Genomic DNA, 25,767 nt, shown 5'->3' with positions numbered 1-25,767 from the left:
ATAACTTTCCTCTTCCTCTCTCTCTCTCTTCTCTCTCTCTCTTTCTTTCTTTCTTGACAAGGTCTTGCTCTGTCTCCCAGGCTGGAGTGCAGTGGTGCCATCATTGCTCACTGTAGCCTCAACCTCCTGGGCTCAACTGATCCTCTTGCCTCAGTCTCCCAAGTAGCTGGGACTACAGGCGTGCGGCCGACACATCCTAATTTTTGTATTTTTCATAGAGACGGGGTTTTACCATGTTGCTCAGGCTGGTCTCAAACTCCTGGGCTCAAGGGCCTGCCTCGGCCTGAGTGAGGAAGGGACTTCGGGGTTTTACCGTGTTGCCCAGGCTGGTCTCAAGCTCCTGCCTCAGGCAATCCACCCACCTCGGCCTCCCAAAGTGCTAGGATTACAGGCGTGGGCCACCACACCCAGCCACATATACTAAAACATTATACAGAGGTCAGCATGGCCCCTTAGCAAGGATGACTTGCAAATTCGTGAAGCTTTCCATATTTTTGTGATTATTATACATTGCATGATTGTATCAAAATATCTTGTAACACATAAATATATACGCTTACTATGTACCCAGAAAAATTAAAAATGAATTTTTTTCTTTTTTGAGACGGAGTCTGGCTCTGTCGCTCAGGCTGGAGTGCAATGGAGCGATCCTGGCTCACTGCAACCTCCACCTCCCAGGTTCAAGTGATTGTCCTGCCTCAGCCTCCTGAGTAGCTGGGATTACAGGTGTGTGCCACCACACATGGCTAATTTTTTTTTTTTTTTTTTTTTTTTTGAGATGGAGTCTCTCACTCTCGCCCAGGCTAGAGTGCAGTGGCGCCATCTCGGCTCACTGCAAGCTCCACCTCCCGGGTTCACGCCATTCTCCTGCCTCAGCCTCCCGAGTAGCTGGGACTACAGGCACCCGCCACCATGCCCGGCTAATTTTTTGTATTTTTAGTAGAGACGGGGTTTCACCGTGTTAGCCAGGATGGTCTTGATCTCCTGACCTTGTGATCCTCCTGCCTCGGCCTCCCAAAGTGCTGGGATTACAGGCGTGAGCCACCGCGCCTGGCAATTTTTGTATTTTTATAATAGAGACAGGGTTTCACCATGTTGGCCAGGCTGGTCTCGAACTCCTGACCTCAGGTGATCTGCCTACTTCAGCCTCCCAAAGATTACAGGCAGAGACAGCACGCCCGGCCCTTGGAATTCTTTGTCATTAGCTTCTGTAATTGTCCTCTTTCATAGTCCAATGTCAGCTCCAGGATGGCTGGGGTTTGTTTTGTGTACCTCTGTATCCCCAGCCACTAAGTGCAGTGCCTGGCACTGTGGATGAAGTCAACAGTGGTTGAAAGAATCAAAGGCAGCTCAGAAACTGCATCAAGTGAGGGAAGAGGGAGGTTTCTGACTTGAGTGCTGATGACACAGAGATGGAAACCTTGGGGGAAGTGGGGCATCAGATCTCGAAGATGACTTAATTTGGGATATCTGAGGTGCTTGGGGAGAGATCTAGGAGAGGTGGGATAGGCATGTCTAGAAAATATTTAACTCTACTGGGCACGGTGGCTCACGCCTGTAATCCCGGCATTTTGGGAGGCTGAGGCAGGCGGATCACCTGAGGTCAGGAGTTCGAGACGAGGCTGGCCAACATTTAGTGTGACCCCTGTCTCTACTAAAAATACAAAAAATTAGCCAGGCATGGTGTTGCATGCCTGTAATCCCAGCTACTTGCGAGGCTGAGACAGGAGAATCGCTTGAATCCGGGAGGCGCAGGTTGCAGTGACCTGAGATTGTGCCATTGCACTCCAGCCTGGACAACAGAGCAAGACTCTGTCTTAAAAAAAAAAAAAAGAGAGAGAGAGAGAGAGAGAAAGAAAGAAAATATTTCACTGAGAGTCACTCTCAAATGCCTATAGGGGCCAGAGAGGTAGCCTGAATAGTGACTGTGGTCTACTCCAAGACAACAGAGTGGAGGGGACAGTGGCAATCTGGTGAGATTATGCCCCATTTCAAAGGAAAGCCATGGGGGTAAGCAGGTCTAGTGACCACAGATTTCTGGATTTTTCAAGAGAAGCTGAAAACAAGAACTTCCATGTGAAATCTTGTCTGCAAGCCAACGTTCACCTTCTGGTCACTTGTTTCTGACTTCTGTTGGAGCAATCTAGGCTTGAGCCTTCCCTAGACATCCTGGATATGTGTGGTGGTGGCAGGGAATGTTGGCTGCATCTTTCCTAAGGCAACAGGTACATTTATGGGCCAGGCACAGTGGCTCACGCCTGTAATTCCAGTGCTTTCAGAAGTTGAGGCAGGAGGATTGCTTGGGACCAGGAGTTTGAGACCAGCTTGGACAACAAGACAAGAACCCTGTCTCTACAAAAATTTAAAACTAGCCAAATGTGGTGGCACAGGCTTGTAGTTCCAGCTACTCGAGAGGCTGAGGCAGGAGGATCACTTGGGAATAGGAGTTCGAGGCTGAAGTGATCTGTGATTGCACCACTGTACTCCAGCCTGGGCAACAGACCGGCTGTTGTTTTGCTCAAAAGCTGCCTCAAAAGCAAAACAAGTCTGGGTGTGGTGGCTCACACCTGTAATCCCAGGACTTTGGGAGGCCGAGGGGGTAGATGGCTTGAGTCTGGGAGTTTGAGACCAGCCTGGGCAACATGGAAAAATTCTGTTTCTACAAAAAACACAAAAACTAGCTGGGCGTGGTGGTGCATGCCTATAGTCCCAGCTACTCGGGAGGCTGAGGCGGGAGGACTGCTTGAGCCCAGGAGGTGGAGGTTGCAGTGAGCTGAAATCATACTACTACACTCTAACCTGGGCGATAGAGTGAGACCGTCTCAAAAAAGAAAAAAAGCAGGCATACTTAGAATAAGGCCACTCAGTTAATTCTATAGGAGCTCAGGTAGGCAACAGCCCTGGCAGCCCAGTCTAGTAGTGACTTGCTTTTTTTTTTTTTTTTTTTAGACAGAGTCTCGCCCCGTCACCCAGGCTGGAAAATCTCAGCTCACTGCAACCTCCGCCTCCCGGATTCAAGTGATTCTCCCGCCTCAGCCTTCTGAGTAGCTGGGACTATAGGAGTCAGCCACCATGCCCAGCTTTTTGTATTCTGTAGTAGAGACAGGGTTTCACCATGTTGACCAGGCTGATCTTGAACTCCTGACCTCAGGGATGTACCCATCTTGGCTTCCCAAAGTTCTGGGATCACAGGCGTGAACCACCACGCCTGGCCTTCGTGTTTGAGTCACATTTGGTTAATTCTCCCATTATCTCAAACTTTTCCATTATTGTATCTATTATAGTGATCTGTGATCTTTGATGTTACTATTGTAATTGCTTTGGGGTGCCACAAACAGTGCCCATGTAAGAGGGCAAACTCAATCAATAAATGTGTGTTAACTGTTCTCTCTATGTGCTTGGGCCTCCCTCTTCCCAGAGACAATATTCAAACTAGGCCAATTAATAACACCCTACAATGGCCTCTCAGTGTTCAAGTGAAAGGAAGAGGCAATCAAGGAGGCAAAGTTCCTTGTTGTCAAGAAACCGCCGTCATCCCAGCCTTCACCGACCACCACCTCAGTCAGTCAGCAGCCATCACCAATGAGGCAAGAACTTCCACCAGCAAAAAGATTACGACTTGCAAAAACTCAGATGACTGTTAGCATTTAAAAAATTAAGGGATGTACCCTGTTTTCATAGACATAACACTATTGCTCACTTAAGACTGCAGTATTGTGGAACAGTAATTTTTTTTTTTTTTGGAAATGGAGTCTTGCTCTGTCGCACAGGCTGGAGTGCAGTGGCGTTACCTCAGCTCACCGCAACCTCAACCTCCTGGGTTCAAGCAATTCTCCTGCTTCAGCCTCCTGAGTAGCTGGGACTACAGGCGCACGCTATCATGCTTGGCTAATTTTTGTATTTTTAGTGGAGACAGGGTTTCACCATGTTGGCCAGGATGGTCTACGATCTCCTGACCTCGTGATCCATCCGCCTCAACCTCCCAAAGTGCTGGGATTACAGGCGTGAGCCACCATGCCCAGCCAGAACCATAACATTTATATGCACCAGGAAATGAAAAAATTCATGTGCCTCGCTTTGTTGCAGTGACCTGTAGTAGCTAGAAAAATAACTGGAGGAATTTCCCCGATAATTAACAGTGGTTGCCAGGTGCGGTGGCTCACGCCTGTAATCCCAGCACTTTGTGAGGCCAAGGCGGGCAGATCACCTGAGGTTGGGAGTTAGAGACCAGCCCGACCAACATAGAGAAATCCCATCTCTATTAAAAAAACAAAAAACAAAAAACAAAATTAGCCAGGCGTGGTGGCGCATGCCTGTAATCCCAGCTACTCAGGAGGCTGAGGCAGGAGAATCGCTTGAACCCGGGAGACAGAGGTTGCGGTGAGCCGAGATCATGCCATTGCACTCCAGCTTGGGCAACAAGAGCAAAACTCCGTCTCAAAAAAACAAAACAAAACAAAACAAAGCAAAAAACTGGTTATCCTCAAGAGGTGGGATGATGGGGCACTTTCCCTCCGTTTTCTGTATTTGTGTGTTTGAATGGTTTTATAATGACTATGTATTACTCCACAAAAACCAGAAAAATTTTAAATTACAGATCTTTTTAAACATACTCTGCCTGTGCAGACATGTGCGAGAACACATAGAAAGGACCTGAAGAATATACACCTAATGATTTACAGCAGTTACCTGGGGAAGGGGATGGGGCTTGGGAAGGTTGGCAGGTGAAGGAGAAATTTAATGTTTTGCTCAGTGTCTTACTGGGTTGCTTGAATCCTACATACTATGTATTCCTGGGTTATAGAAAAACAATGTGAAAAACTTCAGTGCCCAACCCTCGAACCCATCCCTCCAGAAGTGGCAGACCAACTTGCCCAGTGGATGGCAGGGAGGAAAACCTTGGCGGGATATGGACAGTACTGTCCTCATCCCTCCCTTACCCAAGGACCCACACACCCCACCCTGGTCCAACCCACCCCACACACACTCAAAGAGGAGCCGGGGGTCTCATTGTAACACTCGTTTTTATATAAATATTCGCAAGTCATGTTACAGAAGAAGCCCCACCGGGGAAAAAAGTCAACGTTAGGGTTTTGTTAGATTGACCCCTGCCTTCTAGGTTGGGCCCCAGCCTGGAGGCGCCTGCTGCTTTGGGAAGGCTGGGGTTGCTGCCGTGAGGCTGCCGAAGAAGCTGCCTGTGTCGCCCACCCCTGGGCCGACCCCCTTCTTTGGTGTGTGGTACATGGTGACCTTCTCTGGCCACCCTTAGCCTGGGGCAGGGTTTTGGAGAACAGGGTTCAGGGAAGCAGGGCCCAGGAGTCCTGGGGGCACTTGGAAATGGGGTGAGGGGGACTGAGCCATTAAGAAGTGGTGGAGTCTGAGATTTAGAGGCTGAGCCTTTGGGGGTGGGGGCAGAGTGAACGGGAACATGTTGGGGGAACCGGGGCTGTCAGCCAAGTAGGAAGCTTCTGCCCTTCCCTCCAGCCCAGGTCCCCAGGTCCTGCCCCCTGTTGGTCATCTCCTGCTGGCCCCACCTTCCCAGGGAGAAGCCTGACTGTCCCTTCCCAGCTCTTCCCCTTGCAGTCCCCTTCCCCCACAGAGAGGCCAGAGGCTAGGAACACAGCACCAGTCTGAGGGTTTAATTAACCAGGAAGGGAACTGTTGGGAGGGGCACCCCTGTAAAAATGTACAAAAGGTCTTGGGGCTATGTGAAAGGGGTGATAAATATGTACATGGAACCCCCCTTCCTTGAGCCCCTCCTCCCCCAGCCCTCGGAGGGCATGAGGACTTGGGTGGTAGGTGAACGGGAGGGGGCACTTTGGCCTCTGGCTTAGTGAGCCCTTGGGGAGGCAGGCCCAGGGCCTAGAGGCCCTTACAGGGGCAAAGGTGTACCTCAGGAGGCCCCATGGCCCCCGAGATGAGCCACACTCCCATGCACACGCCCCTCTCCCTCTCTAGAGGCTGTGACCTCTGCTCTCCCAGTGACCCTACACTCCATGTGATGCTTGGTCTTGTGGGGGTTGAGGCTTCTGTTCCCAAGTTCCATGACCTCAGAGGTGGCTGGTGAGGTTATGACCTTTGCCCTCCAGCCCTGGCTTAAAACCTCAGCCCTAGGACCTGGTTAAAGGAAGGGGAGATGGAGCTTTGCCCCGACCCCCCCCGTTCCCCTCACCTGTCAGCCCGAGCTGGGCCAGGGCCCCTAGGTGGGGAACTGGGCCGGGGGGCGGGCACAAGCGGAGGTGGTGCCCCCAAAAGGGCTCCCGGTGGGGTCTTGCTGAGAAGGTGAGGGGTTCCCGGGGCCGCAGCAGGTGGTGGTGGAGGAGCCAAGCGGCTGTAGAGCAAGGGGTGAGCAGGTTCCAGACCGTAGAGGCGGGCAGCGGCCACGGCCCCGGGTCCAGTTAGCTCCTCACCCGCCTCATAGAAGCGGGGTGGCCTTGCCAGGCGTGGGGGTGCTGCCAACCAGGTTGGCTCCAGGAAGCCAGCACAGCGATCTGGTGGGCTAGGGCCCAGAAACGGGGGCGGCCGGGGCCTCTCAAAGAGCAGGTGAAGGCCCTGGGGCCCAGTGGCTGCTGCGGCGGCGGCAGCGGCGGCGGCAGCAGCAGCAGCGGCGGCGGCGGCAGCCTCCTCCTTCCGCTCTTCCTTTACCCGCACAGATTCCTTGGTTGGCCGAGGCCCCTCCTCACCAGCCCGGGCCTTGGGAGTAGCAGGAGAAACTCGGAGCTGGGGCCGTGAGAAGGGGAGGTCCCTGGAGGGCAGGCGTGGGGAGAGAATGAAGTTCTCCAGGGGCAGCAGGGGCTGAGGGTGGGGCAGGGGCGGGGTGGGTGGGAGGCACACCTGTCCTTCTCCTCCTTGGTGATGGAGGGCTCCCTCCGCTCCACAGGCCGCTCCTTGTCTGAGCCTGGAGTCCGGGCGGCCTCAGGGGGCCGGACCCAGGCAGGAAAGGTCAGAGGACTGCGGTGCAGGCGGCCCCATGGGTCCGGTGGGGAGGCGAAGGCTGGTGGGGCCCCTGGGCTTTCTTTCTGGGCAAAGACGGCGCCGGAGTCTGGGCAGAGGGTGAAGCAGAGAGTGACAGGGGCCAGAAGTGGGAGGCCCTGTTCAGGCCTCCTCCCAGACCGTCTGAGCTCTCACCCTGTGGCCGCAGCCCCCCGACCCCACCGCACCCGCACTCACTGAATGTGGGGCTGCCCAGGCCTCCAAAGGCCCCGTTGGAGAGGGCAGCCAAAGAGGCGAAGCTTGTGGGACGCCCAAAGGGATCTGTGGGAGGAAAGGGGGGTGGTCAGAGCACTGGGCAGCCGGTGCTGAGCAGGCACCAGGCCTGGCTGGGCAGAGGCAGGACCGGTGCCTGGAGTCCTCAGCTGCCTGCTTTCAGCAGCCATGTGCTGAGCACTTCCTTGGGCCAGGAAGGTGTTGAGCTTTGACAAGCACCCTGTCGGTTAACCTCACAAAAAGCCCAAGAGGTGGTTAGGATCATGCCCACTTGAAGATGATAAAACAGAGAGGCTCAGAGAGGTGAAATGACTTGCCGGTGGTCATCTAGCCAGGGAGCGGTACCAACCCAGGGCTTCCTTGACATGAAGTCACGCTCTTCTCCCCAACTCCCCAACACCAGCCGCCTGGACCCATCACAGCAGATCTCCGCTCCGCAGCAAGCCTGAAGACCTTGTTGGCTTCCCCCCACCTGACATGCAGGGCCCTTCCCGACCTGACCCTAACTTCATGCATGCGTCACACAGCCAGACAGAACAACTAACCTATCCCGCCACTGGAATGTCACCACGTCCCCAGCCAGGAACACCTTTCTCCAAGCCACCAGGCTCAACTCCTCCTTGTCCACCCAAACCCAGGTGAAACCTCCCCAAGAAGCCTGCCAAGATCCTAGGAGTCAGTGGCCATGCTCTCCCCTGGGCCAGCACGGCCTCCCCACCTTCCCCTTCCAGGTGGCGTACTGCCCCTGCCACTGGCTACTGGGAGACAGGGCTCCAGCTGGCAGAGACTGAAGTCACCCTGCCCTTCCCTACTCATTTTACAGATGAGGAAATCAAGGCTCAGAGGGGGTAGAGTAACCTGCCCAAGGTCACTAAGCAAGTGGAACCAGGTCTATCCTGCATTCCAGCTGCCTGCTGGGTCTGATTTCCATCTCCTGGAAGTCAGGGACAAAGCCTGGGTTGCCCAACACGCCCTTGGCTCTTACCAATGTGGGTGCTGGGGCTCAGGAAGGGTCCGTGGGCCCCGGGAGCTGCCGTGAAAGGGTTGGCTGCAGCGTGGACGGCACCTGGGGCAGAGAGGTGGGAGATTCTGATGAGGCTGAGTGGGCACAAGCTGGGCCTCAGGCTATAGACAGGGAACCTCAGGCCCGAGGGGGCTGGCCAGACTCACCAGTCGCAGTGAAGAGGGAGGCCGGGTGGGAGAGCTCCTGCCCAGGGGGCAGGGCCCCATAGGGCCCCGGAAGGCAGGGCAGGAGGTCGTTCCGAAAGTCAAGCTTGTGGGAGTCACCCTGTGTGGGACACAGGGAGAGGGGCAGTACATGAGGAGCCGGTCTGGTCCCCATCTTGCTCTCTCACCCGTGGTTCCCCTCCAAAGGCTGGCTGGCACCCAGATGGGGCCTGGATGCCTATCTTCTGCCTCTCTTGGAGCCTTCTCTGAGCAGCCCCCTAATGAGCCAGAGAACTAAGGTGCCAGCCATAGAACTGTTCAGCAGTGATGGGGGACAGGAGAGAATGTTTCTGGCCAAGATTCTGCTGAGCTCTGTTGAGGGCCAATGCCCAGAGCTCAGTCTTCCCCTGACTCTGAGACCCACTCTCCCCAGCCCTCCGGCCCCAGTACCTTCATTTTCTCCTGGTGTCTCAGGATCATGTAAGCCACACGCACGTGCATGGCACACCACTTCCCTGGTTTCTGCCGCCCCAGAAGGATGACCAAAGGGAAAGGGAAGGAAAGAACGTTCACTCATCATCCACTCCAGGCCTGGCTCTGGGCCCAGCCTCGCCACAAAATATCCCTACTCATCATTCCTACAACCAAGGGATGACTAGGTTCATTTTACAGCCTAGGAAACTGAGGCTCAGAGAGATCAACTGCCTTGCCCAAGGTCCCATGGCCAGTTCCATCCGAGCCCAGGTCTGCAACTTGAAAGCCCTCACTCTCTGCTGTTCCACATCTGGCTGCCTCCATGTTCTGGGCTTCTCACTTATTCGTAAGCAAAACCCCCCTTAGCCAAACATGCTAACACCAGCCCCCAGCCTCATGCAGCCTGAGGTCCTCACACAACTCACCCTCAAAGGTGGCCGGAAATGGTCGGGGATCTGGGGATGGCAAAGGAGAGATGGGAGGCGACTCAGACCCGAGTCCTGGGCCAGGCGCCTCGCATCTCCACAGCATCCACTCACCCCCAACATGCCTGAGACACTGGGACTCCCTCAAACCCTTCCCGCTCAGGCCCAAACTCCTTTCCCCATCTCTCCCAGTCTAGGCATCTCTCCTCCAGCACAAGGTTTCTGAACCAAGCCCCAGGGAGCTGCCCTGCTGGAAGGCTGCGGGTGGTGAGGGGGCAGGCAGGACAGGTTTCTCAGAGAAGCTCTCCTATTACCAACTTTAGAGTATAGCGGTCTGTTTAAGATTTATTTAGGAAAAATGCCTTTGAAGGAAGTTGGAAAACCTCTGGCCTAGTCTTCCCTGTAGGAAACTGGTCCTGTGCGTTTCACAACGTTCCCGCAGCCCTGGGGTCTACACTGCTGCAAGTGCTAAGGGGAGGGAGGCTCTGGCTCTCCTCACTTCACCAAGGGGCAGCTTATCTTTTGTTTTCCGAACAGGGCTTCCTGGTATGATGTCATTTGGAAAAAAAGTGTTTTGTAACTTTATTAAAAAGTTTGAAAACCACTACAAAAACCACTGTCCTAATCATCTTATTCCTGGGACAAGCTCATGAAACTCTCATTCCTCATTCCTGGGAAAGCCAGCTATTTACAGAAATTCCCTCTATTAGACACCCAGGAACACCCGATTGTGAATTCAAGGGAGGAATCAGCAGTTCACTCTCCTCAAGTCAGTTCTGTTCTCCCCGCAACATACGTTCCAGCTCCCCCAGGACCTGCCCTGGCCCCCTCACCTGTGTCCCCTTCTGGGAGAGCCCGCTCGGCACCGGCCCCAGTCGTGGTGGCAGCTCAGGGTTCGTGCTCTGGGAAAGGGGAGTGGAGGGATCAGACAGGAGAGCTGGCACCAAGCACAAAGGGATCCAGAACCAAGCTGGGACACTGGGCAGGGAGGGATCATGGCTTTGGAGAAAACTGGGAGCAGCAGGGCAGGGCAGGAGGATGGGCACGACTTTGGGGAATGGGAGGAGGGTGCTCGGACCCGGCGTGTCTGGGTTTGTCAAGATGGTAGGCGGTGGTAGTGTCTGGATTGGGAGCTCACCTTGGGCTGGAAGGCCCCCTGCAGGGAGCCAAAGGAGACGGCCGGCGGGAGGCCCGGAGGCAGCCCGGGCACTGCGGGAGGGAAGGCCGTGTACGGCTGTGGAGAGAAGGGGGACTAGTCCAGGTGGGGGTGGAGGCGCAGCCCAAGTCCAGCCTGCCCGTCAGTCCACGGGCCTCCACCCTAAAGCCCCCCAGGGAGCTGTCCCAGGCTCAAGGCTCTTGCTTTTGTGCTGAAGACTGGACCCCAGCAGTCAGGGTCACAAGCATGGATGCATCCACGCCCACACCACACACCCCATACGCACACGCACACACACACTCACATTATGTCGGAAAAGGCCTTCCATCTTTCCTGGATATTTCTCAAACTAGGGAAGAGAAGGGAAGAGTAAGCTGCCAGCCAGGGACCCGGGCCTTCCCCCAGAAGCCATGCCCTCCCCAGAGGCCTCCGAGCCTCATCGCCAGCCCAATGAGGAGCTCACCATGTGGGGGCCGTGGGGTGGCAGCAGGCCCGGGGGATAAGGGGTGAAGTGCTGGTGGGTGTGCTGGTGGGTGTGCTGGTGCTGGTGGTTGTGCTGGTGGAACTGGAAGGCCAGGGGCCGGGCCGAGCCCCCTGCCCCCACCACCTCAGGGCCACCCTGGGCATTCAGGTAGCGAGAGTTCAGGTCCTGGCCGATCAGGTCCTGCTCTGTGGGAGGGGACGGGAGAAGGCTTTAATGCTGTCGCCACATCAGCCTCCTTGGGCCCAGGTGACTGCCTTCCCTCTGGCCTCGAGCCACTCCCTCAAGCCCTGCTGTCTGCTGAGGCTCAGGTGCCCCAAAGCCAACTGGGCCCGAGCCCGGGGTGATGGCCCCCCACCCCCCGGCCAGGACCCCAAACTCACCAGAAAGGGCGTTAGCGGCTGAGGCCCCAGGGTGCCCTGGCACCTGCAGCAGGGGTGGGGGTGGGGGCAGGGTGGGGCCAGGGGAGAACAAGGAGGGGTGGTGGGGTGGTGGGGGGGGCCGCAGCCCGGGAGGGGGAAAGCTGTGGGTGGACAAAGGCAGGGGCAGTGAGGGCGTCGGGGGCCGGTGGGTGAGCTGCGCGGACGAGGAGGAGGCAGATGAGGAGGAGGAGGACGAAGAGGATGATGAGGGGGGAGGCTGAGCCACGGGAGGGGCCGGGGCCTTGGGGGGCGGCCGTGAAGAGCTGGGGAGAGAAGTGGGGAGATGAGTGAGGGGTTGGGAGGTGCCAGCTCTGACGGGAGGGGGTCAGAAGCCTGGGTGATACCGTGACCCTGGTTCTCCAACACGGGAGGTGGCAGAACCCGGCCCCAGGACCGCCCCCCACCGAGGGAATCCGTTCTCAGACTGAGGTGCCTCCCACACCCAGCAACCCCTATTTCTCCCTGTCTAGGTCTCTGCATCCACACAGCTGCCTCTGCCATCTCTGGCCAGATGACTTTCCCTTTCTGACTCAACCACAGCACAGAACAGATCATTCATGTTGACGCTTAATTAGAACAAGCCACCTGGGGTCCCACCCTACAACAGTGGAAGCAGCACCACACTGGCCTGGCCTGGGAGTCAGGAGACCTGAATTCTAGGCCCATCTTGCCATGAATGCCCGGGGTGACCTTGAGCAAGTCACTGCCCCTCTCTGAGCCTTAGTTTTCTCAATAATAACAATGACAATGACGGTGACAAAATAGAACATCAATAGTAAGTGTCAATAGTTCTTACCCTGTGGCAAGCACCTGCTGTAGGCCAAGTGCTGGCACCTGCTTTAAAAGCTAATCCAAGTCTCCAACATTCCACGCCACCTTCCCCACTGCTGCCCAGCAAAGTAACCATCTGAACTGCATCAATGGCTTCTTTTAAGAACTCAATTTCCCTTTTTTTTTTTTTTTTAACTTAGCCTCCCCCTAAGCAATCGCGTGTGAAATCAAGGGGCTGAGGCATGACACTCAGCTTTCTAAAGTTCACAAAAGCTAACTCAGGACTATTTTTTAAAGTTTACTCACGTAAGACCTGAAATCATCCCATATATCACTGATGCTGAATGTACACACTTTGGGAAACACTGCATTCACTCGTAGTTAATCCTCACAACAGCGTTAAGATGAAAGTACTATGATTATTCCATTTGACAGAAAGAGGAAATCGAGGCTCAGAGGGGTTAAGTGACTTGTCAAAAATCACACAGCCAGGAAGCGTCAGAGCAAGAATTTGAATCTGGGTCTGACACCAAAGCCAGCGCTCTTAACCATCATGTCAGCATTTCCCAAAGTATGTTCCAAAGAACACTATTCCGAGCAGACTTGCCTGCCTGAAAAAATGTTCTCACCAGCAAACACAACTGGGAAACAGCACAGCCTGGATTCCCCTGCATGGGAATGTGTAACGGACTCAAATAAGTCCTGCAGTCATCTCTTTCCATTTGTTTTTCTCAAACTCTTCAGTCTCAGAATCCTTTTTCAAGTCATACCCCACAGGTACCATCCTGTGTCCCCGCCACCAAATTGACCAGGCCCTTCCGGACCGCATCAACCCCCCAAGACCACTCACCTGCCAGTGCTGAGGTCCAGGCTGCTGCCATATGGAGAAGTGCGCAGGCCGAAGGGTGAGACCCGAAGCTGCAGCTGGGGCTGGGGTGGGGGTGGCAGACTGGGAGTGGCCGGCAGGGGTGCAGGGGGTGAGACAGGAGGCCGAGGGACCGGTGGAGGCGGTGGTTCCTTTGGGGGGAAAGGCACTAGCAGCGGGTCGGGCCCCGGGGGCTGTTCTTGGCTCCGCTCCAGGCCCGACACTTTAGGGACCACGGAGAGTTTTGCTTCACAGTTCCCATTGAAGGCGCCGTGGGGGCCCGAGGCTGTGGGGCAGGATGGCAGACATGCTCAGTTGAGGCTCATGCTCACCCCACTGCCCTCCCGTGCCTCCAGCCCCAGACCTTGGGACCAACCTTTGCTGGTTGAGACAGTAAAGGATGGGTCGAGGTCATCATCGGAGACCTGGGGAAGAAGGGCAAGGGATAGAGTTAGGTTGTGGGTGGGCCAGGCCTCCACCCAGGAAGGCCAAATAGCCTCTGGAGGCTGCTAGGAACTGGTGGTAGTGGCAAGTCTGTTCCTTCAGTTTAGCTGAGATCCATCAAAGACTGGGCTCTAGGGGGCTGAGCTTGGAGAAAAAGCAGAGTGGAGCAGCTGACCCCAAGAATCCGAAAGGCCAAGAGGACTAAATGGAGGCAGCGTTGAAGCAGTAGAGAAGCAGGCAAACCAAACCAAAACGTCAGAGGTCACTAGCTGCTGGCCCACAGGCCTCCCTCGCTTACAGATTTATTTGGTCCACCAGCGTTGGTAAAAGTTTTAAACCAACTGCAGATATTTAAGAATCCGGAGATTCCTCATTAAAACTCAGGCTTGCAGATTGCCTCAAGAATGGGCCCCCTGTTCTCGTAGCAACAATCAGCCTAGACAGATAGAGATGGATGACGGAAATTGACAAGAACCCTCTGGTTCACCACAGTCCTATCCAGCCAACTTTTGAAACAAAAACAAGACACACATCAGGGAGTGCAAATTGAGTTACTTACATGGGCCCAATGGGTAGAGCATTAACTTCTAGGACATACTATCTCACAACAAGCAAATCGCCCCTAAGGATAAACTCAAATATACCTTTATGGGCTGAGTCCCTACACTGACTACAATGATTTAGTGTCCTCACTACTCTATCTGCGGTCTCTGCTCAGACTTGAATCTAGATCTTCATTCTAAGATGGGCAGAAGGCCCATCTCAGTGCCACAGCCACTCTGGGTTTCCGTGGAGAACCAGAAGTAGCTCAAGGGCTTTGGAAAGGATAGTATGCCAAAGCATGGACCCTCCATTCCTTGGTCAGCTAACCCCTAGTCACCAAAAGAAAAAATGACGCCATTTACCCTCCCAATCCACCCCCGTTCCTCCCAAAAACCTAATCCTGACTCAACCTAAGCCATGTTTCTCACTCAAGGGAAGGCTGTCTGCTGCACGTAGAAGGCCTTTATGCTGCAGTCCCTTTTACAAGCAGTGACACTGCCCACCCAAGCTCTAGCCCCACTCACCCTCTCGTCCAGATCACTTTCCGCGTCACACTGGGGAGAAGGAAAGACAGAGGTGTCACGAGAGGGAAGAGGCCCAGGGTGGAGCAGGGAGGGGCCAGGACAGGTGGATAGCACTTACTATGTATCCAGCTTCCAGAGAGTGACGGGAGGACGCCTGAGGAAGACCAGAGTCCAGAGGTGAGGGAGGCGGCTGCTGAGGCGGCTGGGAAAGTCGCAGCTCCCAGCAGGGCACTCACGGGCCTCCAGGATCTACTCTCAGCCTCTCCTTCCAGCTGCTTCTCCCGCCACTGCCCACCCGGGTCCCAGTGCTCTCTCCATTCTCTAAATACGCCGGGTCCTCACGTCTTCATGCTCTTGCCCAAAACAACTTTTCCCCGTGTCTTTTCTTAGCAAACTTCTGACTATACTTCAGGACCTGACTAAGACATCCTAGGGGGCTTTCCCCAACCACAACTCTCCTCCCATCCCCCAGGCAGCACAAGCGGCTTCCTCATGTGGGTTTCTGTAGCATCTCTCCCCATCTTTGTCTTCTGTAGCTTCTCAAATTAAGGTCTAGGTGTTTGCTTGCTGGCTATTTCTTTTCTGCTGGACTGCCACCACCTCGAGGAAGGGCAGGAACCACAATTAATTTACGACCCAACTATGTTCCTTTGACGCCTTTCTGAATTATCAAAACGTTTGAAGTAGACACAGAACCAGGCAAAAGTAGGTGCACCTGACTGTAGACAGGCCTTCGTCAGACCCAGATGAGTAAGGGCTCAAATTTGCCCTGCTTGCCTCTTTGCCCTTAGAAACTGGGGTCTCTGTTTACAAGGGGCAGTGGCGTTGCTGATGAAAAACGGGGCTGTGGGAAATACATTCTGCCTAAAGAGTTTTAAGGGACAAGCTCACCTCTTTTCTTCTCCGCTTATTGGGCCATTTTCGGGCCCGATCCCCAGGGGGCCGGCCAGGCTCTCGATCAGAGCTGTCCCCTGGCTCCCCGGTGGCCCCACTGGAGCCCCCCCTCTTCCGCTTCCCAGAATGCTTCAGCCGATGTTCCAGTCGCTCTGGGGGCTGAAGAGATGCATCCTTCTGTGGAGGATGAGGTGGGGCTGAGATGGATGGAAAAGGGCAAGCTCCCAACTCCTCTAGGGGTGACCAGGTTGCCGAAGTACCCCTCGGGCTGGGAAACCGGGTCCCCAGAGACGAGCTCTACCTCCTCCCACCCCAGGGCGGGGCAGAGGCCTGGCCAGAGGAGCCGGTTGCTCTGGTTTGGGGTGCCAGCATTCCCCCCTCAACTCCACCCACTAGGGGCACTGCACCCTCCTTGCTGCCCCTCGGAAACCCCCAAAGCCTCCTAGCCCCATTAGGCCCCACCTGCAAGGCCTCGAGGGTGGCGAAGCTGGCGATGGCGAAGCCATCGATCAAGTCCTCCTCCTCCTCTTCCTCCTCCTCAGGCTCCTCCTCGGCTTCGCCGTCGTCTGCGCCCCCCTCCTCCTCCTCCTCCTCCTCCTCCCCGCGGCTGCCCGAGCCGGCAGGCCGCTTCCGAGCTCGGGGTCGCGGGGGTCGAGGTCTCGGACGGGGCCGCCGGCGTCTCGGGCCCCCAGGCCGCTCTCCAGACGAAGCTGACGACCAAGGCCTGGCGGGCGGCGGCGGCGACGACGAGGACGAGGAGCCGCGCGGGGCGGCCAACAGGGCCCGGGGCGCGTCGCCGCCTGGACCTCGGCGGCGCCGCTGCTCCCGGTCTCGGTCTCGGCGCGAGCAGCGCCGCCGTCGGCGCTCCCCCTCTGCTGCCCAGCCCGGACCCGGGGCCGCGGCCGCTGCCGTCTCCATGGCGACCGCCCTCAGCGCCGCATCCGGAGGCGGCGGGGCCCGAAGCGGCCTGTCCGCAGGCCCGGGGTCGCAGGCGCGGCGCTGGCGGCTGCACAGTGACGAGAGGGCCACGGCTTCCCCTTTAAAGCCGGATCTGCTGGCCCCGAGCTTGCCCCAAGGCCACGGCCCGGGGAGCCGGCGCCGCCCCCGGGGCGACAAGCCCGAGGGCCCCCCCTGCGGGCTCGGCGAGGCCGCGACGGCGAAAACGGGGCGGCCGTCCCTTTAAGGCGAGGCCCCAAGTTGTCCAGCTCCCGGCCCCTTTAAGACGACCCGACAATGTCCGGCGGCCTAGTGCGGTGGCCACCCCCTGCCAGGGGTCGAGGCAAGTCTCCCCGAGGAAGAGGAAGGGCCACCCCTTTAAAAGGGGCCGAAAGCTCGCCCCGAAACGCAGACCTCCCCTTTAAAAGTGTCTCAAGTCCTCCGGCTCAAAGAGGCCACCCCTTTAAGGAGTCCAGGGTCCTTCTAACAGCAGGCCGTCCCTTTAAGGGCTCGGAGTTAGTTTCTAGTCCTCCACAAGCGGCCACTTCCCCTTTAAGTTGAATTTAAAAGACTTCTTGTGTGTGGGGGAGGAGGACGTAAAGAAAAACCCCACTCGCCCCAGTTCTCCCAACGGCACAGTTCTCAATTTGTCAGCGTCTGTTCGGCGGCTTCCCCTTTAAGGCTGGCGTTGGACTCCGCCGAGTTCAGTGGCCACCCCTTTAAGGAGATTTAAAGGGGCCTCCTCCGGGCCCAGCTCCTCCAGCCTCCGCCTCCGGTCGCCATGAAAGGCGCGAGGCGGGGCGGGGCAGCGAGGCCAGCCCTCCAAAGCCCCGGATGTGAGGCAACGGTGACGGGTACAGCTCCTCTGTCCGCCGACATAAAAGTCTCTTCCTCCTTTCCTCCGTCTCTGTCCGACTTGGGCCTTAGGGGATCCGGAACGGCCGATGGGCAGCGGGGGAGCTCCAGCACAAACTCCTGTTGTCTCCTTTGGAGTCTTAGGGCGCTTCTCCGCCAGGACTTCCCTACCCCTCCTCCCTCTTCCTCCTCAGCCTACGCCTCCTTCCTCTCTCGGCCTCCTCCCACGCTCCGCCCCCTTCCCCTCACCCCCAACGGGCGCAGTCGTTGATAGGCTGGGAGGGCTACGTCAAGGTGAGGGGCGGAGCCAAACCCGAGGGAGTGGGTGCATGTAACCACCCTCAAATCTTGGATTGGGTTACGTCAGATTGGCTCCGCCCTTCCCCCCAGTCTTGTGACTCGACTGGTTAGAAGTAGGTGTTTGGGGCGGTTACCACAGGGCCCCGCCTCTTCCTGCTGTTTGTTTATTGGCCGGTCTCCTGACGGCGTCGAGGCGAGGGGCGGAGACGCGGGGCCTGAGGCGCTGGGGGCGGTTGGCCGCCGGGGGGCGCGCGGCTGCAAGAGGTTCCGTTCCGCAGCCAGTTAAGTCATCGCCGCCTTTCCGCCGCTCGGCGCGGCCCACAGACAGCCTGGCGTCTCGCGCACGCGCGTGGCGGCGGCGCCGTCAGGCTGGCTGCTTGCGAGTCGTTCCGCGGCCCGGGGTGGCCCGAGCGGCCGCGTGCTGTGCCTGCGCCGGCCGCACTAACAGGCAGCCGCGTCCCTTCCAGGCGCGGCTGCTGGCAGCGGTCCCGAGTGCTAGCAATTCGAAAACGCCTTGCACCTGCATGAGCGCTTCTCCGCGTTTGTGACTGCGTTTGGTAGTAATTCCACGAGGGAGATGCTGTCAGCCCCATTTTACTGGGACGGAAAGGAATGCGCGCACAGACGGGCTGGTAGTCTCCTAGCCACGTCTATGTCAGCCACTGCCCTGTGATGCCTCTCGGTTATGAAAGATGCACCCCACTGCTCAATGTGACTGGCTTAAAAAAAAAGAGAAAGCCATTTCTGGCCTTCGGTTGCCCGGGTTACCGTTTTAAAAGTGGACAGCGCGCTGACATGCCTGCCTTGCTTTCTCGTCCATAAAATGACTAATTCCCTGTCGCAGGGACATGTGCAGGTCAAGCACCTATGACAGTCGTCGTGAGTGCTTCATTATGGCCCATTACTCTTAGCTCTTTGTTTTGTTTTTTTTTTTTTTGGGGGGGGGGACAGAGTCTGGCTGTGTTCCCTAAGCTGGAGTGCAGTGGTGCGATCTCAGCTCATTACAACCTCTGCCTCTCGGGTTCAAGTGAATTCTCCTGGCTCAGCCTCCTGAGTAGCTGGGATTACAGGTACACACCAAGACACCCAGCTAATATTTGTATTTTTAGTGGAGACGGGGTTTCACCATGTTGGCCAAGCTGGTCTCGAACTCCTAGGCTCCTGTGATCCACCTGCCTCGGCCTCCCAAAGTGCTGGGATTACAGGTGTAAGCCACCGCACCTGGCCTAGCCGTAGCTCTTGAATCCAGCAGCAGGTCCTGGCCTGCATGTTAGCAGGAATTCAGGGCCATCTTGATCTTCAAGGCCTTGACCCACTATAGGCCTTTCAGTCTCCTTGATATAAATGAACTGGGAGAACCCAGACCACGGTCTAGGGTCACAGTATCATCTGGCACTGATTCAGAAGTGTCCCTCCACACAGGAGAATCCTCTAAGCAAGAGAGTATCTCTAGGCCGGGCATGGTGGCTCATGCCTGCAATCCCAGCACTTAGGGAGGCCAAAGCAGGTGGATTTCCTGAGGTCAGATGTTCAAGACCATCCTGGCCAACATGGTGAAGCCCAGTTTCTACTAAAAATACAAAAATTAGCGGGTGTGGTAGCGCACGCCTGTAATCCCAGATACTTGGGAGGCTGAGGCAGGAGAATCGCTTGAATGCGGGAGACAGAGGTTGCAGTGAGCCAAGATCGTGCCATTGTACTCCAGCCTGAGTGACATGAGCGGAACTCCATCTATATCTATCTATCTATCTATCTATCTATCTATCTATCTATCTATCTCAAGTGACCACTTCACCCCGTCCCTGTACTCTGTACCCAACCCCTGTCACCATCTCTAGCACCAGCCCCAGTTCCCAGACCTTTGGGGGTCAACGTAGAAACATCAGCCAAATCAATCTTAAACTCAGCTAGAGATACAAAAGAATCAGAAACATATCGAAAACTTTACTAGAAATATAGAGAAAAAAAATAACTGCTTGGGAGGTTTCCTGTCCCTTCAGGATGGATGACCAACAGATGGGGCACCTAGGTCCAGTGGGGCTGCTCCCGATCTACTGTTTCTTCCTCCAGGAGCAAGGCATCTAGCTCCTCCAGCCGCTGCTGGAGCAGGGGGCCCACATCAGGGCTGGGGGCCACATTGGGAGGAACAGTCCTGCCCCCTGCAGCCCGGACCCCACGGGACGGCCTCCGTGATCGAGGAAGGCTGCTGTCCCGAAATTCCACAGCCCGCCGGAGCTTCCTTGAGCTGGTGAAAATCAGAGTCCCATTGCGCTCCCGGGGTTCCTCAAAGATGGTCTCGAAGGTCCTGAACAAGGCAGGGAGAGGAGCTGGTTTTATCAGGGTGCTCCACAACTCCAGATTTCCCTCTGCCACCCTCTAGCCTTCCAAGTGTCTCACCTCCTGGTTGTGGGTGATTGGTAATTCTTGTTGGTGTAAATTTCTTCCAAGCTGAACTCTTTCTTGTTCAACCTGTGAGCAAAGAGCAGAGGCCACTGAGAAACCTTGGGCCAGTGGGGCCTGAAGGGACAGGTAAGGCCTGGTCTGTATTTCAGTTTCTGGGACATGTCAGGGCCAGGAGTGCTACATAAGGCAGACAGGCAATTTTGAGCACAAACCATCCCCACACCGAATTGAATCTTTCAGGCTGGACTGTGCTCCCTGAGGGGAGACAAAGCTATACTTCAGGGGACATAAGCCTGCATCTGTTTGGCCAAGACGGCTCAATGCCCAGTGAGCCCCTCACCTGATTGGTCGAGGCAGTCCCATTGGTGTAAGGTTTAGCTGAGGACGGGCTGGTGTTCTGCGTATTCTGAATCGAGAAACCTTTCCCGTGGTCTGCAAAAATGGGGCAGAGGGTGAAAGAGTGACATGGGCTCAGGCCCCCACTAGTCTCTTCTACCCGATCTGAATGCCTACCTTGGTCTCAGGGTCTGAAAGCACCTGGTCCTTTGAGGCTCTTGGCTCCTTCCCTTTGGTTGAACCCAACCTGCCAAGAAGGTCAAGGCTCAGGGACAAACAGGATTCACTGCATTATCCCCCGTCTCCTGCCCACTGGATACTCAGGGAAGGAGGCTGGGACCAGGCTGCAGCCAGGCTTCAAGGGGGTTTTTTGAGAGCACTACCTGGGTTCTGCTGGTTCGGAGAAGGAGGAAGTGGATGCCGTGGACGAGCAAGATGTGGCGAGAGAAGGGGAGGCTCCCACTCCTCCGAGAGGGAAGACCTCTTTCCGGAGACAGGGCCGAGGGGGTGGCGGGGCTCGGGCCATTTCCCCACCACCCACAGTGTGCCGCCGCGGCCGTGGTCGGCTTGGTTGGGGTGGAGCAGGTGGCCAGGTGCAGGTACCTGGGCCAGGGGGCCCCAGATCAGGGCAGGAGTAGCTTCGGCCCAGAGAGGGCTTAGGGAGAGGTGCTGGGGTATTGTGGTCCTGAGTTCGCCACTGGCGGATTGGGGGCCGGGGGCTGACAGACGCAGTGCCCTCAGCAGCCCCAGACTGCTCGGCCTCTGAGATGGCGATCTTCAACTCCAGCTTCATTGGGGGGGACGGGGGTGGGGGCTGTGGGGTTTTGTTGGGCGTGAGGAAGATGTCAGCAAAGCTCTCCAGCTTGGAGCGGACGGAACGGAAGAGCGGGGCCAAGCCCCAGGGACTGAGGCGGGGGCGTAAAAGGCTGGACGGTGGTGGGGTGGATGGGAGCTCCAGAGCAGGATCTGGGGCTGAGGAAAGGAGAGGGTCACAGGTGGATATTCCTTGGCTGCAGTGTCTCAGCCCCTCCCCACATGCTCAACTTTGTGCACAGGGGAATTAGCCCACCCTTAAAACACTAAGTTCTGCATTTAAGAATTGAACTTCAAGCCTCTGACATCAACATCCCGTCTTTATATACCAAGCCCTGCCCTGGGAGGTGGCTTAAGCCCTATCCCCACCTCTGTACCTGACACTTCCAAGCTCAACTAGGATGTCCCAGACACCCAAGTCTCATCCGATCTCTACCCAAGTCCTTACCTGTTGGTGGGCTCTCCAGAGGGTCTGCAGGCAGAGCAGATGGCTGGAATGGGGGTTCTAGGTCCCCAGGTGGAGGCGTTGGCTGGCGAACTATCCTCATGGGCTCAGCTCTGGGGTGAAGGGCAAGGTAAAGGCTAGGGGAACTTCCAGGTATCCCACCTGAGCCAGCAACTCCCCTATCCCTTAAGGCTTCTTCTTTTTTTTTTTTTTTGAGACAGAGCCTTGCTCTGTGGCCCAGGCTGGAGTGCAGGGGCACAATCTCGCTCACTGCAGCCTTGAACTCCCAGGCTCAGGCAGTCCTCCCACCTCAGCCTCCCAAGTGGCTAGAACTACATGCATGGACCACCACATCCAACTAATTTAAAACAATATCTTGTCTGAGCATGGTGGCTCTCGCCTGTAATCCCAGCACTTTGGGAGGCCGAGGCGGGTGGATCACCTGAGGTCAGGAGTTCAAGAGCCTGGCCAACGTGGTGAAACCTCGTCTCTACTAAACATACAAAAACTAGCCGGGCACGGTGGCGGATGCCTGTAATCCCAGCTACTCGGGAGGCTGAGGCAGGAGAATCACTTGAACCCAGGAGGCAGAGGTTGCAGTGAGCCGAGATCGCACCATTGCACTCCAGCCTGGGCAACAGAGCAAAAACTCCGTCTCAAAAACAAACAAATAAATAAACAAAACGTTTTGTAGAGATATGGTCACAGTGATGTGGTTGCCCAGGCTGGCCTCAAACTCCTGGGCTCAAGCGATTCTCCTGCCTTGGCCTCCTAAAGTGCTGGCATTAGGCATGAGCGTGCCCGGCCCCTTAAGGCTTTTTAAGATGCCACGAGGAAGGATTGGATCAATCAGTCCCGATGCCCCTAGCTCTGGCTACCTGGATGATGGCTGTTGCCTGGATCCTTTGATAATCCCTACTCCAGCCCTCTCACCTTTGTGCTGGGATGATGAAGTTGGGGGTCTCATCAATGAAGCCCTGGATAAAAATAGGGGATGTTTGTGGGGAGGCAGGGAAGCCTCCTTAGTGCCCCACATCCTGACTCTTTCAGTTCCCGGATAGCTGCTTGGGTTCACGCCAAAGACGTTTTTATATAGTCTTTGCTCAGGCAGTGTCTGCCACCTAAAATGCCATCCTCCTCACCCCAAGAAAAACCCACCTAAGACTCAGGCCTCCTACCCTTCTATCCCTGCTGGAACCCAGCAGAACCCTTGACATCCGTACCCTCAGTTCCCATACCTCAGCGGGGGGTCTAGGACTGGCGATGTCTTCCAGCATCACCACCAGGGTGGGCTGGGGGGCCCGGTCCACCTTTTGTGAAGGGCCCTCCTCTGGGCCAGGGGTTGTCCTTGATCGCCGCCTCAGGGTGGAAGAGGTCCGGTGGATGCGGCTCAAGGGCTCGCGACACAAACACAGAGGGTCGGGAGGCCTAGCGAGGGAACAGGAAGATTAAAATGGCTCAGCTGGGCCCTCGGCTTACCCCCATCCTGCCATGCTCACCTGGCCTGCGAGGACCACCCGGCCTGCCGGGGTGGCGAGGCAGGCGGCTGCCTGTGGACAGGATCCTGACGGTAGCTGTGGTGCTGTGGTATGGAGGTCTCCTTTGAGGGCACCACGGGGACCTGGAAGAGAAAGAGGCGTCAAGAGCAAGGTGATAGAATGAGGCTGGATGGGACAAGGTTTCCCTGTGCCTAACAGTGCCCTGAGCCACAAACATAACAGAGATTGGGGCTAGAATTCACTCGGATCCCAAGAGAAGAGATGAATTGGACTGAATTAGGGGCCAGATATTAAGAGTCCTAAACTGCAGGTGTAGGACCTGGGTAATCTCATCCACGCTGTTTAGAGAAATGAAAAAGGCAGGGTGAGCTAGGGTGGGTCACTGCCTTTTTTGGGCCAGTTTTTCTTATCTGTGCAGTGGAGTCAAAGACCTCAGCCTGCTTCCTAAGGAGGCTGGGCTGGGAAGAAAGCAGAAGAGTTTCGGCCCGGCGCCGTGGCTCACGCCTGTAATCCCAATACTTTGGGAGGCAGAGATGGGAAGATCACTTGATGCCAGTTTGAGACCAGCTTGTGCAACATAGCAAGACCCTGTCTCTAAAAAAAAAAAAAAAAAAAAAAAGATAGAAAAAAAAAAAGCAGAAGAGTTTCTCAGAGTTACAGGGATGTGGTTCCAGCCCAAAATCGTTGGTGGGTGGAATGGGCACTGCCCAATTCTAGGTTGGAGTAAGTGGGAGCCAAGCAGGACTCTACCATGAGGGAGGCTGCCTGAGGGCTGAGTACAACAATGATGGATTTGGACTTCAGTTATCCTCAGTAGGGATCTGGCCCGAGTTTGGTAGTGAGGAAAGTCATGGGGGAATAGAGAGTCTCTTGGTTCAGAGGGCTCACCCTGTGAACAGCCATGACATCTTCTAGCACCACGGCCAGGACCCGCCGAGAGGCCTTTTCCAGGGGAGAAGGGGCCCCCGGGAGCTGCAGCCTCGGCCGTTTCGGGCTCCTGGCTCCCCATAATGCTCGAGTCAGAGGCTGGCGGCACAGACGCGGCTGGCCAGGCGGGCTGGAGGGTGAAAGAAGCAGAGGACGGTCGCCCGAACCTGTCGCTGGCTCTGTAGTTTCCCGGCACGGTCGCCAGGATCCCCATCTCCCGGGGTCAAGACAGGCGGGCCGGGTACGCTCTCACCTGGAGTCCCCGGGCAAGTCCATGGGAGACGCGGCGGCTCCGGGGGGTCCCTGGGGAATCCCAGGCTGCGGCCTGGGGTAAGGGGGGAGCGGGGGAGCGGGGGGTGAGGGCCGGCCCCTTCCCTGGGGCTCCGCCCTTCATGGTCCGCCCGCGGCTCCCCGTAGCCCAGCGGCCGCAGCCCTGGGGCGCGAAAGGGCGCCCCCGGCCGGTCGCCCGGAGCGGGTGTCCTCCCGCTGCCACCGCCTCGATCAGCGGATCACTCGCGCCCTGCCTGGCACCTGCCGCCAGAACCCAGAATGCAGCGGCCCCAGTTCTCCCGCGGCCCGAGCCTCCCGAGGCCTTTGTCCCTGCAGATTATGCCCCGAGATCCCCCGGGATCCACGGGGATCCCGGTCCTGGGAGGCTATTTCCGCTGGATCCCTCTGCGATCCTCCTCCTCTCCCAGCGAGTGGCCGAGGACTCCAAAGCAATACTCCATACATCGACGACCCTCCATCCCACCAGATCCCCTAGACTGGATCCCTGAGGAAAGAATCCTACAGCGCGGTTCCGCCAATCAGACGCCGGGCGAGGCTTTTCCTTCCCCTGTAAGCTTCAGCGCCGCAAAGCTCCGCTCAGACAGGGGCGGCCCGAGCTGGAGCATCTCCGAACTCAGCGTAGATCCCCAGGGATCCACTGTCAAGCAGATACCCCCTTCACTCCAATCCCGGGAGGTCCCGCCCACAGACGCCCCTTCCCTCCTCGCGTCCCCGCCCAGCGGTCTCCCCCGGCCCGGGACCAGATGGTTCAGAAGTTTCCTTCCCCGCCCCCACTCCCGCCCTCTCTCCAGCCACTCCTTGCCCTCCCCCAAGCGCTGCTCACCGCCGCCTCCCGTGGATCCCGGGTCTTCCGCAGCTCCCACCTCCGGCTCCTTTAAAACCAAGCTTACCCAACGCTGCCCAACCGCCGATGGCCTTCTTCTCGGAGCCTCTGGACACCGCCCAATCGCCGGTCCCCGTCTTCCGGGGTGGTGAGAAACTAAGTGAAGCCACCTGGCGGCCATCATCCCTAGGGGCAGGAAGCCAAACTGAGTGGCGCCGCCATGATGGTTGAGGGCAGATGTCTTAGTCCTCGTTGAACCGTGGTGGACCGGGTGGCGTCATCTTTTGAGGGCCATATACAATGCCAGGTTTCTTGATATGTTGAGGCAACCGATTGAAGCTAGAGTGCCGCCACGCTTTTTAAGGGCATCTTCCGGTTCTTTCGTTCTTAAGCCAATAAACGTCGACTGAGTGCTAACGATATGTGAAATTCCCAATTTCCTAGAGTGGCCTCGTTTGAGGACGGTTCCGGCATCTTCCTGGGTTCCTAAACTGGGTTCCCACGGCCCAGGGTCCGAGTTTAGGAGGGGGTGGTGGAGGCCCTGAGTCCGAACACCCGGGATCAAAGACGGGCTGGTGCGGCCTGTGGCTCCGTTGCTGGCGCCTTGTCCTGGAGAGATGGGACCGAGCCGAAGTGGGGAGGAGACTGGGGGCGCTAAGCTTGACTTCCCCTGAGTGTTGCCTACCTACTTATTCCTGGAGAAGTGGGGGTGCCCACGGTCCGCGCAGAGGTCTATAGGACAGGGGCATCTTTGCAGGAGGCCAAGA

At 56.7% G+C, this 25,767-nt stretch overlaps 2 protein-coding genes and 1 non-coding gene across 8 annotated transcripts; 1 reads left to right on the top strand and 2 right to left on the bottom strand.

The window, feature by feature from the left end:
• The first annotated feature begins 393 nt into the window (after window positions 1-393).
• LOC112207372 (U6 spliceosomal RNA) lies at window positions 394-496 on the top strand. The gene has a single exon (XR_002941804.1). It is a non-coding gene; the product is annotated as a U6 spliceosomal RNA (small nuclear RNA).
• Window positions 497-5,005: 4,509 nt separating this feature from the next.
• FBRS (fibrosin) lies at window positions 5,006-17,378 on the bottom strand. 5 transcript variants are annotated; one of them, XM_009430661.5, is made up of 18 exons: window positions 15,835-17,378; window positions 15,370-15,549; window positions 14,597-14,632; window positions 14,479-14,508; window positions 13,344-13,392; window positions 12,953-13,253; window positions 11,293-11,594; window positions 10,892-11,097; window positions 10,733-10,777; window positions 10,411-10,506; window positions 10,106-10,174; window positions 9,273-9,302; window positions 8,824-8,895; window positions 8,377-8,494; window positions 8,192-8,272; window positions 7,171-7,254; window positions 6,835-7,042; window positions 5,006-6,745 (listed from the first exon to the last, which is right to left on the bottom strand). In XM_009430661.5, the coding sequence occupies exons 1-18, from the start codon at window positions 16,288-16,290 to the stop codon at window positions 6,169-6,171; spliced, it is 2,940 nt and encodes a 979-aa protein (XP_009428936.4). In that variant the 5' UTR covers window positions 16,291-17,378; the 3' UTR covers window positions 5,006-6,168. The 5 variants fall into 5 exon arrangements, with proteins under 5 accessions (XP_009428936.4, XP_054525277.1, XP_054525276.1 ...); XM_054669302.2 differs by lacking the exon at window positions 9,273-9,302 and having other exon boundaries at window positions 15,835-16,434; XM_054669301.2 differs by lacking the exon at window positions 14,479-14,508 and having other exon boundaries at window positions 15,835-16,434.
• A 2,009-nt stretch (window positions 17,379-19,387) lies between these two features.
• PRR14 (proline rich 14) lies at window positions 19,388-25,089 on the bottom strand. 2 transcript variants are annotated; one of them, NM_001280324.1, is given in 12 exon segments: window positions 19,388-19,768; window positions 19,861-19,932; window positions 20,207-20,298; window positions 20,380-20,449; window positions 20,586-21,174; window positions 21,464-21,573; window positions 22,394-22,437; window positions 22,699-22,888; window positions 22,960-23,081; window positions 23,848-24,016; window positions 24,140-24,211; window positions 25,001-25,089. In NM_001280324.1, coding segments are annotated over 11 exon segments (1,761 nt in total). In that variant the 5' UTR covers window positions 24,163-24,211; window positions 25,001-25,089; the 3' UTR covers window positions 19,388-19,488.
• Window positions 25,090-25,767: the final 678 nt, after the last annotated feature.

The sequence above is a fragment of the Pan troglodytes genome, chromosome 18 (genome assembly GCF_028858775.2).
Source record: "Pan troglodytes isolate AG18354 chromosome 18, NHGRI_mPanTro3-v2.0_pri, whole genome shotgun sequence".
Classification (NCBI taxonomy): Eukaryota; Metazoa; Chordata; class Mammalia; order Primates; family Hominidae; genus Pan; species Pan troglodytes.
Note: the sequence above shows the minus strand (reverse complement) of the source record. Positions and strands in the feature narration are given on the sequence as shown.